The sequence below is a fragment of the Danio aesculapii genome, chromosome 7, assembly GCF_903798145.1.
Source record: "Danio aesculapii chromosome 7, fDanAes4.1, whole genome shotgun sequence".
NCBI classification, from domain to species: Eukaryota; Metazoa; Chordata; class Actinopteri; order Cypriniformes; family Danionidae; genus Danio; species Danio aesculapii.
Genome location: NC_079441.1, coordinates 43,495,203 through 43,510,250, shown reverse-complemented (window position 1 = coordinate 43,510,250; position 15,048 = coordinate 43,495,203). Strand labels below are relative to the sequence as shown.

Here is a 15,048-nt window from a genome sequence, read left to right as displayed (position 1 = left end):
GAACATAATTTAAATTCAATTGTAAGCACTTCTGTCTTTGTGTTTTGTCCTTTTGGAAGCCCAGAAACCGAACAAGCTCTGTGGAAATAGCAGCGTTTGGACGGCATTTAACTTTCTCAGTGCCTCTGACCACACCCCTTTACTGCGTGAAGTGTATGCGCGCGGTGAATGTGCATTACCTAAAGCGTTTGTGACCTTACTAGCCAGCATATATATTTTTTGTACTCCCCAAACTTCATTCGCTGTAGGCTTGAACTTTGAGTGTATTACATTCAGAGATGTTATTTATGTTCACACAGCTACATTAGTGGACCACCCCTTTAACATATTGTAATACATTGTGAACATGTAGTATACTATACAGTGATATTTTGCATGGGTGCTTCAAAATACCAAAAAAGGGTTAGATAATTTTGGTCATCTAACCCTTGTGAACTGTTCAAATGGACTACCTTTTCCTTATAATTATGGCTGTTTTTTTGCCCCATTGGCTTCCGTTATAATGACTTTTTTGATTGCAAAGCCATGACAGCATATAATCATCCATTCTTGATTTGTGGTTTTGTATTGTATTTGTGGTGTACAAAATGTATCATAGAAATACAGTGACTAGTAAAAGTTTGTGAAACCCCCCCAGCCTGATCTCACGAGGAAACGTAACTATTTTACGTTTTGTCAGTTTAGTGGCTAATTTGTATGAATTGGTACGAGTTCAGTCATATGAAAATTTAAAAAGGAGGCATGCCAGCCAACCCCGCCCCTAATCCCTACTGTCATTTTGGATAGGCAAATCGTACTCAATTGTATAAATGAGATTAGGCATGGGCCGGTATAAGATTTTGACATTATGATAACCTTGGATTAAAAAATATCACGATTTCACAGTATTGTGATTACTGCTTTAACATATGTGCTTTTTAATTGTCTGGTTAAAAAAACAAAACCTTTTTTCCCCTTTGAACACAATATAAATTTATGTTAAGAAACATTTAAAATATTTTGGAACAGTAGCTAAACATGTCAGGCTTAATAATTTAGACTTTTAGTCTTCTTTAGTTTTAAAAACACAGATTTATTTACAATATAAAATGGCATCTTTGGATATTGTTTCTGCTGGAGATACTGTTGTCTTAAAAAACATAAAAAAACATTACATATACCATAGGAACAGTATAGCAGAAAACTTTGGCGGTTTTAAAACCTTGACTTTTCCAAACCGCGGTAAACTTTGACAACGTCTCATGCCTAAATGAGATCATATGAATTAGCCACTAAATTAAATGGTTACCCATTGCTGTGAGATAGTGTTTAACCCCCTGCAGAATCAGTGAAATGTGAATAATTCACAAGATGGAAACATTATTAATATAACCCCCTGACAATTTTTTGTGAGATTCGACTGCTGTGTGTGGTTAGTTGATGATCTGTGAATTGCCCGCTGTTATTCAGAAAAGTCCTTCATGCTCTGCAAATTCTTCGGTTTGCAGCATTTTTGACATTTTTGAACACTGTCTAGCAGTGACTGTGTGATTGTGTGATGCATCCTTTCACAGTGAGGACAATTGAGCGACTCCAACACTACTCATAAAAATTGTTCAAACGCTCACTGATGCTTCAGAAGGTAAAACTAAAAATACAGTTTTTTTCCATTTCGTTCTGCCCTTCAGAAATTCTGTTACAGACTGTTTTCTGAAAGAAAAATTAAGTACAGTTTACCTTGAACTTCAAATACAAAAAATGTTTAATGCTCTTAATGCATCGTGTTTCCTTCTGGCGCATCAAGGAGTGTTTGTACCTTTTTTTGATAATTGTGTTTAAGTTCCTCAGTTGTTCTCAGTGTGAAAAGATAGATCTAAAAACATAATAAAGTCACCATTGGAAAGGTTCATATACAGTATGCAAAAGATGCTGAGATTGCTATGACAGATTGCAGGGTGTTACTTTAATAATTCATTTTTGAAAGTTTTTTACCGACTGTTAACATTTATTAAGTAAAATAATTGAAATAATAAATAAAAAAATAATAATTAAATAAATAAAATAAATTATTTATTTTTACTGACTGTAAACATTTATTAAGTAAAATAATTTGAATAAATAAATAAATAATAATTGAATAAATAAAATAAATAATTAATTTTTACTGACTAAACATTTATTAAGTAAAATAATTTAAATAATAAATAAATAAATAAATAAATAATAATTAAATAAATAAAGTAAATAATTTATTTTTACTGACTGTAAACATTTGTTAAGTAAAATAATTTAAATAATAAATCAATAAATAATGATTAAATAAATAAAATAAATAATTAATTTTTACTGACTAAACATTTATAAAGTAAAATAATTTTAATAATAAATAAATAATAATTAAATAAATAAAATAAATAATTTATTTTTACTCACTGTAAACATTTATTAAGTAAAATAGTTGAATAAATAAATAAATAATAATTTAATAAATAAAATAAATAATACATTTTTACTGACTAAACATTTATAAAGTAAAATAATTTAAATAATAAATAAATAAATGATAATTAAATAAATAAAATAAATAATTTATTTTTACTGACTGTAAACATTTATTAAGTAAAACAATTTAAATAATAACTATATAAATAATAAATAAATAAAATTAATAATTTATTTTTACTGACTGTGAACATTTAAGTAAAATAATTTAAATAAATAAATAATAATTAAATAAATAAATAAAATTAATAATTTATCTTAACTGACTGTAAACATTTATTAAGTAAAATAATTTAAATAAATAATAAATAAATTAATTTAAAAAGTAAAACATGTTAATTAAAAAATATAAAATAAAATTTTATATTTCAATCAATTAAAAAGACATTTAACTCACTTTTTTGTTACCTTTTTGATATGCCAGAATGCATTTTTCACATACAAAATTTTAATATTTTTCATATTCATGTTGCAGTGAATGTGCAAATAAATAGAAAAATGCATTGCAGTTTGCACATTCCTTTGCCATTTCGCTTGTTACATTTCAAAATGAATTTTGCTCTTGATATGCTTCCATACATTTGGTTTGATCTCTTTTATTTTGTAAGATGTTTAATATTTTTGCTGATTCTGCAAGGGGTTCATAAACTTTCGATTACTACTGTATACAGCATCTGTGCTCAAATATTTCTTATGCTTCATTTTTCAGTGTTTGTTTATGTTAAAAAAAAGAGAAAAGGGTTTTTTGTTGTATCAGGTGACTGCTGTCATGGAGAATCTGACACATCTGTTGAGGTCTCATACAGTAATTGCAGTCATGCTGGCTGATGTTGGACTCAATCTGCATTTCAAATGCACAGCATGGGCTCAAGAGGAGGTAGCGCAATTTAGTTGAGTCTTGTTTTCTTTAATTGTGAATGGTAGTATTTTGGGGTGTTGGCAGGTTTGCTTTTGCCAAAATAAACTCTGGTGTGATTGCTCTGTTAGTGTGCTTCATTTGAATAAGTGTGAACACTGCTTTATGAATCTTTGTGCACAGCAAACAAGCAGACAGAGAACACAGAAAAGATGGGTCAAAATGTGACCCAAAAAGACAGTGGCACTCGAAGGTGACAAAAGCCCAGAATGCTTATTCTGGTTGTTGTTGTTGTTGTTTTCTTGTCACGGTTGCAGAGTTGCTTGTATTCAATGTTCATTGTGTGTTTAGCTAAGTAAACAGCATTGTTTTTAGATTATAGGTAAAATCCATTTTAAAGTCAGTGTTCAAAAAACAACCTTATTTGTTTGGTTGTTTGTTTGTTTGCAGTATTTAGGTTCAGTAATAAAAGAACCAAGATATCATTTCACTTTACTTCCATGTCAAACAAACCAACTAAACCAAACTAAAGTATTAATACACCTTAGATAACATTTTTTTTTGTGTGTGTGTGTGTCCATTCACATGGCTCTTTGGTCATGTAACGCAAAAACAATGCAGATGTCGCCAGTTCACTCCAGTGCAATGTAAAAACGCAACTCAGCAACTCAAATCGATTAAGCTGACTCAACAAATATGTCAATTGAACATAAAACAATTAAGTTGTCCCAAAAAATCTCCAGAATTGTGTTGTTTCAGCAAAAAAATAATAATTTTGAGTGTGTGGATTTCACTAAATGTGCATTATAGCTGCTCCTTGGCCACCGTAAAATGACAAACTGCATACCCTGTAATGTCAAGCTCCAGAGAATGCTTTAGCTTTTTTTTTTTAACCTCAGTCAGGTCTGAATTTGTTGGCAGTCCTCATCATTATCATTCCATTGCATGACAATACATCCATCCAGCTCTTTATTCATCACAGAAATCATCTTGCAGGGAGCTTTTCACATTCTGCATCCATTCCTCGATGTGTGCACTTTATTTTGTGTCTATTCTATGACAGCATCCGGTCCGGTCCAGCTGGAAGTGGCCCCCGTCTGGATGCTGGAATGTATTGTGGCGTTGATTCTGTCTCCCCTGTTGGATCGTGCTAACCTGTAATCTGTCTGAGGTTTCGTGCTGGATAGTCAAGGCTGCATAACACCTAAATAGCACGTTAACCTCAGAATTCTTCCCATGCTGCGGTTTACTGATGAATGCGGCAGGAAAACATCGGTGAACCCTCTGCGACTTCAGTAGGGTTCAACATAACCCCACAAGGCCCTGTTATGACCATGTGGAAAACGCATTACTAAGTAAACTCTGAAAGTAGATGAGTCATTTCTACCTCCAAACAGCCAAGCAAAGTTTTTCACTGCTCTTCACAAAGGATTGCATTGTATCATATTATTGTCTTAAACTAGACACGGTGATTTGCATAGAGATTACTTATTTCATTTGTTGTGTTGTCAGGATAAGATGCTGGTTTTGATTTTCTGCTTGATAAAATAAAGCGATGTGTTTACTGCTGGAACAAACGCTTATTGTCTTGTTGTTAAATGGTTATTTTTCTCGTTTGCGTTGCAGGTTCTGGCTCTCATCTCGTTCATCTTCATTGAGACCATAATGATGTGCTCGCCGTGTGCCGGCGTCTACCTCTTTGAGTTTGTCAGCTGCAGTGCCTTCGTTGTGACTGGGGTCTTGCTCCTCATCTTCAGTCTGAACCTGCACACCAAAGTGCCGCACATCAACTGGAGTCTAACAGTATGTAGCGCTTATTGACTTGATTTCCACACAGAGCTGCAAAATCCTTCATAATATTTGACATTTAACGGATTTTTTGCTCAGAAACCGAAATGCAGTCATTTAATTCTTAATTCTTGTATACGTTATATAACATAGTTTAAAATTGAGAACGGCTTAGTCGCTTATCGCCCGTTTTAACTGAGGGGTGCAGTACGGTACGGGTCGGTATGGGTCACTTTTATTAGGTTTGCGTTTCCACTGCCAAAAGGGTACAATGGGCGTTCACATATCAAATGGGAAGCACTTCTCACAAAACAGATGCTTTATACACATGTGTATAAATGTTCATTACTAACCTTTCTATGAACGTGATTTGATTATAACTGCAGATCAATGATATAAGCCTACTGTAATGTCTGCATTTATATTAAATAAATAAATAAATGCAACATATATATGAAAACATACAGCCCCTTACAGTCTCCGATATATTAGCAATTACAGACAAACTACACACAGCATACATTTAGTCCTTATTTGTGTTTAAAAACAACACACAACATGTAGCCCAGAGTCCGTGTAAACCTCTCATCTGTATATTTATTTTTCACCAGCACATGTAAGCTTTTGTTAGAAAGTAATTCCGTCATACAGAGTTCATAATAGTCCAAAAGGTGATGATAATAGTTAAACATGGCAGTTTGTTCATGTTTTAGGTTGCTGAAAGAATCATTTGCTCTGGATTTTTTCCGGCTTCTCCTTTGTTTTTTCGCGCTTCACCCTCGCGTTTGTCTGTTTCTGAAAAGATTGGATGTCAGAAGCACTTCAATAATCATGCACACGTTATTATAATCAGCTCAAGAAGTTTGTTATTTCAAATATAGATTCCCGGCGAGTGCACGCGAGCTCTCTGGAGAAAGTGAAAGCGCTTGCGCTTTTAGACGGCTTCGTAAAACAAAAACAGCAAATGGCAAATGGCATTTTGTTCTTCTTGCCTGTGTGGCTGCACATCAAGACGACGACAAGTTTTGTTTGAGCTCAGATCGACCATGCTTGTTATTATATGTATGTATTATTATAGTGTAATGTCTTGGCCGTGTATTTAAATATGGCGCTTCCTTTGTTTTAATTCTCGGCTGGTGTACGCGATAGTAACGCTTCTCTGTAAACCAATAGCATTCAGCTGCGCATCTAGCTCCACCTTTTGGTACCTTTTTTTCATACTAGGTACCCTTTCAAAAGGTTACCCAAAAAGTGGTACAATATGGTTCGCTTTTTGGTACCTTTTGACAGTGAAAACGACTATAAAAGTGTACTTAACCGTACCATACCATACCGTACCACTCAGTGGAAATGGGCCATTATTTATCAGGGGTCACCACAGTAGATTGAACAGCCACAGTGGAATAAACCACCCCTTTTTAAATTAAATTTCATTTAATTTCATTGAAGGTCAGACTGTTTACATTAGGGTTGGGTAATATGTCAAAAATTTCATAACATGGCTCAGTGGTTAGCACTGTTGCCTCACAGCAAGAAGGTTGCTGGTTTGAGTCCTGGCTGGGTCAATTGGCATTTCTGTGTGGAGTTTGCATGTTCTCCCTGTGTTGGCGTGGGTTTCCTCTGGGTGCTCTGGTTTCCGCCACAGTCCAATTACATGCGCTATAGGTGAATTGAATAAACTAAATTGGCGGTAGTGTATGTGTGTGAATGGATGTTCCCCAGTACTGAGTTGCAGCTGGAAGAGCATTCGTTGTGTAAAACATATGCTGGATAAGTTGGTGGTTCATTTCGCTGTGGCGACCCCTGATGAATAAAGAGATATATAAATATATATATATATATATATATATATATATATATATATATATATATATATATATATATATATATATATATATATATATATATATATATATATATATATATATATTTATATAGCACATGAAAAGGATATTTTACATTTTAAAATATTTACTCATAAATGTAGACATTCATATGTGATTTATATTTCTTACTTTTTTCAGGGAAAATGTTTGATCAGAAATGTAGAAATAGCAAATAAATGTTATTTTCAAGAGTTCACACTTGATGATGATTGATTATAAAGCTTGTTTGGCATGCTATCCCGGGAGAGAGTCCTGAGCTCATAAGTTCCTCGAGCCCTGGGCTCCCTCCTATTTACAGGGCGAGAGGGGAGTTTGAGCTCAGGTAGACCTTAAGACCAGCAACTCCCTTGCTGTTTGTAGCTAATGACCAATAAGGGGTTGCTATAAAGGGATCTTACTTCTTACTAGGAGTACATCTATGGAGCCCATTTGAATTAGTCAATTACTTTTATCACATGTTTTTGGATGGTGGGTGGAAACCGGGGACCCAGGGGAAACCCACGTGAGCACGGGGAGAACATGTAAACTCCGCACAGAAACGTCGGCTAGCCTGGTAAGGACTAGAACCAGTGACGTTCTTGCTGTGAGGCAGCAGTGCTACTCCAACATTTACTGGGTATGAGGGGGGGGGATTCTTTAGAACAAAGATTACTGTGGTATGGAACTTTGGCTATTTTTGGTGACTTTGAAATTTTCTGATTGGTGAATCATGAATTGGCTAATACAGGACCAGCCGTGATCAATCATAAGCACGTGATCCTCTCGAAATTAGTTTATAAATAAACTTCACAAAATATAAAACACTTTTCAAAAACATTTGATTTACAAGTCAAACATAAAAATAACACAAAAACATATTGCTAAGTAAAACGTGAAATAAAAACTGTACTTTCAACATCGCAACTTACTCATAATACTTTTATTCATGTTTCTATCTGCATCCTTCATTACAATATTTATTGTCATATTCCACAGCCCTTCTTTCGATTATTGTTGAAATGGAACATTAAAAAATGGAGAGCATTAAAAAGTAGTAGAAGTTTATTTACTGTAAAAAATTGTACTGTAATAAACATATACACCACCACCGGTCAAAAGTTTGGGGTCAATTTAATTGTTTTAAAAAAAGCTTCTCCTGCTGATGAATTTTTAGCTTCATTACTCCAGTCTTCAGAGTCACATGATCCTTCAGAAATCATTCTAAAGCAGGTCGCACACCGCGCCGCTCTGCGGTGTACCGCGTAGCGCCACACATTTCAGAATTCTAAGCATAGGTTTCTATCAGGGTACACACACTGGCGGCGCAAGTCGGTGGCTGTCCGCGGCGCCAAGCCACGACTCAGTTATTTCTCTGCTGCGCCACAGAGCGCCATCTGATTAGTTTCATGTTAAATATCATGCGAATGTCCGCGTCTGGTGTGTGATCTGCTTAATACTAATTATTATTATGAATATTATTGTTCATTACTATTATTATTAATGGTAATAAAAACAATAATGACTGGACTAATAATTTCATTTGATAATAAGAAATACAATAAGAAAACAGTTATTTATCATTTTTATAAATATAAATATTTTTAATTACATTTAATAAATGCCACCTTGATGAACAGAATAATTTTCTTAAAAAAAGTTTTTACCAGTATTGTATATAATACATTTTTTACAATTATTCTAGGGTTAAAATTTGTTACATAACCAAAGTCATATATCTGACTAAGCACTGTTTCATATTTCAAGTTGTTATAACAAACACTTGAGGTTCATATAAGATTTTGTTTAGGCATTAAACCAAAAATAGACACCAGGTGATTCATTTTTCTGTCACAAATCAGTCAATGTCTATGACTAAAATATGCAACCAAATTTGGAACCTTGACTGTCAGACCAGTGATGCGTCAAGGTTTGAAAACAGATTTGATTATAAAATATTGTAGATACATTTTAAGGATAAATCTGAACATCACATTTTGAGAAGCTATTCATGTGAAAGATTTATGAATTATCGTTATTTATATCACAATAGATAATACAGAATAAGGTTTTAAGTTGCCATGACATGCCAATAATGTGTTTTAGAAAGATAAGCAGCTCTCTTGTGTGGACAGGGTCTCTGTGAGCACAGGGTTCATATTGTGTGCTCACCGCTCTCATTAAACCCCCTTCTAGCAAACATGAATGGCTGCTCTTGGGAGATGAATTTACTGATTCACTGAAAGATTAATAAGGCATGGTTCCCTTTGTCCCCCTGCCTATACACACACACTCACACACAAAGCTCGGCATAATTGGACCTCAGTGCTGTGGATCTGTTACAGAGCTTATGATGGAAAACCCTGAAGAGTTTTATTTCCAGAGCTGTGCACGTACCAAGAAAAGTAACAGCAACTCACATCCAACCATAACTATCGTGTTGCAGTATGGTATATGTGCAGGAATATGTGTTTAACCTCACACAGACAACAAGGAAGTGCCCCTGCCATTTTGAGTTTGAATTTCTGTTTTCTTAAGCACTTTATTTGCCCACGCAAACGCAGGAGTTTGATGCATGTTTGCAGAATAATTCACCTCAAATATGAATTCATAAGAAAAATTAAGGCATTGAATTTTGATCGTTTTTCACATGGGTTTTTGGCACATCTGATTGATTGATTGATTGATTGATTGATTGATTGATTGATTGATTTATAGATGGATGGATTGATTGATTGATTAAGTTTTTGATTGATTGGTTAATTGAGTGATTGGTTGATTTATTCATTAATTGAGTAATTGAGTGGTTGGTTGATTGATTAATTGATTGATTGATTAATGGATGGATGGATGAATGGACAGTTTTATTGATTGAATTTTTGATTGATTGGTTGATTGTTGGAGTGGTTGGTTGCTTGCTTGCTTGCTTGCTTGATTGATTGATTGATTGATTGATTGATTGATTGATTGATTGATTGATTGATTGATTGATGGAGTTAGGGATTGATTGTTTGATTTTTGGATTAATTGATTGATTGATTGATTGATTGATTGGTTGATTGATTGATTGATTGATTGATGCATAGATGGAGAGAGGGATTGATGGATTGATTAATTTTTGGATTGATTGAGTGGTTGATTGATTGATTGATTGATTGATTGATTGATGCATGGACAGAGGGATTGATTGATTGATTGATTGATTGATTGATTGATTGATTGATTGATTGATTGATTGATTGATTGATTGATTGATTGATTGATTGATTGATTTTTTGATTGATTGGATGGATGGATGAACAGATGGATAGATGGATGGATTGATTAATTAGTTGATTGATTGATTGATTGATGCATGGACAGAGGGATTGATTGATTGATTGATTGATTGATTGATTGATTGATTGATTGATTGATTGATTGATTGATTGATTGATTGATTGATTGATTGATTGATTGATTGATTGATTGATTGATTGGATGGATAGATGGATGGATGGATGGATGAACGGATGGATAGATGGATGGATTGATTGATTAGTTGATTGATTGGTTGAATTATTGATTGATTGAGTGGTTGGTTGGTTGGTTGGTTGGTTGATTTCTCCTGCCCAGAGCAAATGCGTGACTGCCGTCTGTTTGTAACAGTCTTACTAGTCACACTTTCGTTCTGCCCAATCATAATTGCGCAACCGGGCTATATGGAATATCCACAATAAAAAACAAACAAACAAGAATGCGCAGACAAGTGGGATAATGGCGTCTGCTGCTTCAGAAGCATTAACAGACGAATTAATATCAAAGAAAAACAGCACGTTGGTAATATGGGAATATTTTGGTTTTAAAGTCACAGACACCAAACAAAAACAGGTCAATTTTAAGAGCTGTTGCGGAATTGTTGCCACTTCACGAGGAAATACAACCAGCACCTAAAAAAGCACTGTCTTGCAAAAATGTCAACTGATAGTATTACCAATGACACTCAATCTAGTAAATGTTGGAGTAAGTTAATATCTTTTCAGCTTGTTTTTTAACTAACACTCACTGTAGTAAGAAGCTACAACACAGCTGAATTTTGACTATAAAATTATCGCAATCGCAATATCTGTCAAGAAAAAAATCACAATTATATGTTTTCTCCAAATCGCACTGCCCTAAGTGAGGAATATGTTAAACAGGGTTTTCAGGATGACCGGTTAATACGCTTGTGTATTTTGAATGCTGACTGGCTGGGGTTTTCTTGGTATTGCCATGGTTCAGTGTAAGAACTAAGATCTTTAGGATCATTTCATCTGTGGTTTTAGACTGAGCGTCAACTCTTGCCAGGCAGACCCCTTGGGCCCGGGTCTTTCATTTTTTTCTGGAACGGATGCTCTGGGACAGGGGGTTGTGTAATAGCCTGGCTTTTTTGTGTTTGTGTCTCTGGCTTTCATAATTTCACCCCTTCTGAGCTTCAGGAACATTCCCATAACACGGCACTAAAAGTAAACGGTACTTTTAGGTCCTGTAATTGTGGTCTCAACCTCAGAAAAAGGGTTTGTGCTTTCATTTTGAGATAAAGTCCTCCCAAACCCAACAGCAATTAAACTTCTGCTTGTAAAGAGCAGAAATGTGGCTAAGTGGACATTTAGGTATTAAAATCAGCACTTTATTGGGCCTTTAAATGCCTTCATTTGACGGGACAGTTCAAATCACACAGTAAAGCACAGGGCAGAGAGAGAGGGTAATATGATTGGCAAAGGATCTTGATCTGAGAATCAAACTTAGGTCACCTCAGACTCATTTCCACTACATGATCAGTGGACTGCACGATACTGGGAAAAAGTCTGACTTTGTAATATTTAGTTTTTCTATGATATATGGGGATATAAATACTATTTAACCAAATTACTTAAATAGCTTTATTTGAAAAGAATTTTGAATTTTGGATTGATTGGGTGGTTTATGGGATAACACATACATAAAATATACAAAATATAAAATAAACAAATTACAAACGTAGATAATACATTAAGTACATTTACAAGTAATAAATGTGCTTTATAGTTGTCTGGGTGAGTCTAGTGAATACCATCATATAAATGATTAAAAACAATTTTTAATTATCTTTATTGTAGTTACATACTAGGGATGTACTGAATTTTGGGTCACTGAAAATTATCAACCAAATTGTGTGTGTGTTTGGCCAAAAGAGAAAAATGACCAAAGATCTGAGTCAAAACAAAGGCTATGTTGTTCCGCTCTACCCAGCAATGTTCAGCATGCTGGTTTCACTTTCTCTTCAGCCTTATTTAATGGTGCAGCGTGCCTTACACACAAGACATGGAAAGTGCTGCTCTATGAAACCCATTCATTTTAATGGCTTGTGCGAGTTCAAAAAAGCTAAATTTTCCACATATACTTGTCTATAAAAAAGATTGCTGAAATAGTGTGCCAACATGACATTTTTATGTGGAATACTTGTACCTGCTTGTATAGTGCTACTGTGCTGTAATGGTAAACTGATGCTGTCAAAATTAAATACAATTTTACTGTCAGCATGGCTTAATTTGTGCCGGAACAACACCTCTCAAATCTGATCCGGCACCTCATTTTACCGATCGCCCTCCTCACATGACTCTTCAAATTCTTCAGTTACTACAGCACCCCCCACCCCCCACCGCCACTTTCTACTTTTGTCCACACCCCCACACCACTCCACCAGCCCTTTCTTCACTTTCATCCAACACCTCTCTTTTTTTTCATTCATACTAGTGGACCTGTGCATTGGTGGAGTTGCTCTTCAGTGTTTCGGCTTTCAGCAGTGACATTCACATTACACCAAACTCAACTAAACTGAACTGTGAAAACTGTACTCAAGCAGTCTTGATTTACTGCTTTCACACAACCTACATAAAAAACACTTTAGAAATTAGGATGAATTGAATTGAACTGAGTTTTATTTAAACAGTCTTCCACAATTACTTTATAGTATTTAATAAATAATTAACAAAGCATTTTCGCCACCAAGTGCATCTAGAGTTTTCAGTTTCGTGCATCCCTGTTATCATCATGTATTATCCCTATTATCAATTCTGATCATTTCTTTATTTTCTTTGATATATTGATCACTCCAGCCATTGAAGACGGATCTATCTCTGTCAGAAAGAGATGCATAAATGAGAACACTAGTGAGCAGTTTATGATGGTCAAGAATCTTGATGTGATTCTGAAGTCAGATCTGAATTTTAATAGTCAAAGCAGTAACTAAATCAGCATACTATCATCTCAAAAACATCGCAAGAGTTAGATGCTTTTTTTCCAGTGATGACTTAGAGAAACTTGTTCATGCTTCTATCAGCAGCAGAGTGGATTACTGTAATGGATTCCTAACTGGCCTTCCCAAAAAGACAGGGAGGAGCTGGCAGTATTCTTACCAACACCAGAAAAGTAGAGCTCATCACACCTGTCCTCAGGTCTTTACACTGGCTCCCAGTTACATTCAGAATAGATTTTAAAGTATTATTACATGTATATAGGTCACTAAATGGCCTAGGACCTCAATACAATACAGATGTGCTGACTGAATACAAACCTAACAGATTAGTCAGATCATTAGGATCAAGTAAATTAGAAATTCCAAGAGTTCAGTTAAAGCTGGATGAATCCACCTTCAGCTACTAGCCTGCTTTAAACTTGCTTGAAATCCTTAGACAGTCGCAAGCCATAAAAACACATGCAAATTATAAACTTTCACTCTGTTATGGTAAATCTTTTGCAGTGACTCCACAAATGATGAGCATTCTGAACTGTGGTGCCTGGTCAACTATAATCCAGACTCGACACAGCATGTCTCGCAGTGTGACTATTGCAGACAAGCACATTAAAATGTAAATGCTAAAACAATATATTGTGCAGTCTATGCTATCCGTGCCAATATTTGTTCATGTCTCCTAATGTTGCTTTGGCTTAGATGGCTGCAGATCGGAGTGTACACACAAAGCTGGTAGACTGGTGTGGTGGTCGGTTCCAGAGGGGGGTGCAGTTGTGTGGGATGGTCCGTCTATTGTACAGCACCCTCTATTCCCACTGAGTGCTTTGATTATGTGATTCAGTGCCAGGCTCAAAGGGAGCTGGAATGGGGACTGACATTATTGAAAGTGATCGGTCAGTAGAATGAACCCATTCAGCTCGCGGTGGTACGCTGGCACCATTGTACTCTTTCACATACTTGCTCCAACCACACACATACATGCACATTTACAACCAGAAAATAAAGGGGGCATTTTAATATATATAATGAGATATTTGAATTTGCGAGGGCAGAGGATAATGATTGGCTTTATATTGTGTGTTTTAACGGAAGGGCCGCTCAGAGAATTGAGAAGCTTTGAAGTGAACCTGCGATTATGTGTCATTACTGAGTGTGAGCTAGAGGCCAACTGCAGGAGGAGCACAGATTAAATAAATATGTGTTATTTGGAAATATTATTAAGGCTTATATAAAATCAACTATGGCTGCTTTCAAATAGCAGATAATATTTTTGAGGCAGCATAAGTATATCCTTTGCTGCCAATGATATCCAACTATCCAGTGTTTTTGATACTGTGTCAGCTGAACTAAAAAAGTATTATAAATGAGCTTAAAAGTAATACCCGAGAGTTAAAACTAGTGGTTGATTTGTGTGTAAATGCCTAATTTTTACACCTTAGTACTGGGGTGGGCAATTAATTTTTTACACATTATGGTGCTTTCACAGCTAGCCTTTAGTTTCAGAACCTGCAGCGTTTCCCCAGTTAGCGCTGTTCGTTTGGCATATGTGAATCCAGCAATCGCGCTCGGATCTGCTCCAAAAACAATCGGTCTGAGATCACCTGAATAGGGTGGTCTCGGCTGGATTGAAATGAACTCTGGAGTGGATCGATTGTAGTGAGAAAGCAATACGATCCAAACCAGGCTATATCACAATGTATTATGGATATGTAATAGGCATATATATATGAAGAGAGAATTTTGAGTAGAGCGAGATGTTATTCCTACCGGTAAATGTGCGTTTCATGTCAAATACGAAAGTGAAATCA

The 15,048-nt window shown here is 35.2% G+C and overlaps 1 protein-coding gene across 1 annotated transcript in view; it reads left to right on the top strand.

Moving 5' to 3' along the window:
- cmtm4 (CKLF-like MARVEL transmembrane domain containing 4) overlaps positions 1-15,048 on the top strand; it is a 55,627-nt gene that overhangs the window by 14,148 nt on the left and 26,431 nt on the right. Inside the window, exon 2 of the mRNA XM_056461982.1 lies at positions 4,964-5,140. Coding sequence (XP_056317957.1) covers positions 4,964-5,140 — 177 coding nt within the window. The remainder of the gene's footprint in view (positions 1-4,963; positions 5,141-15,048) is intronic.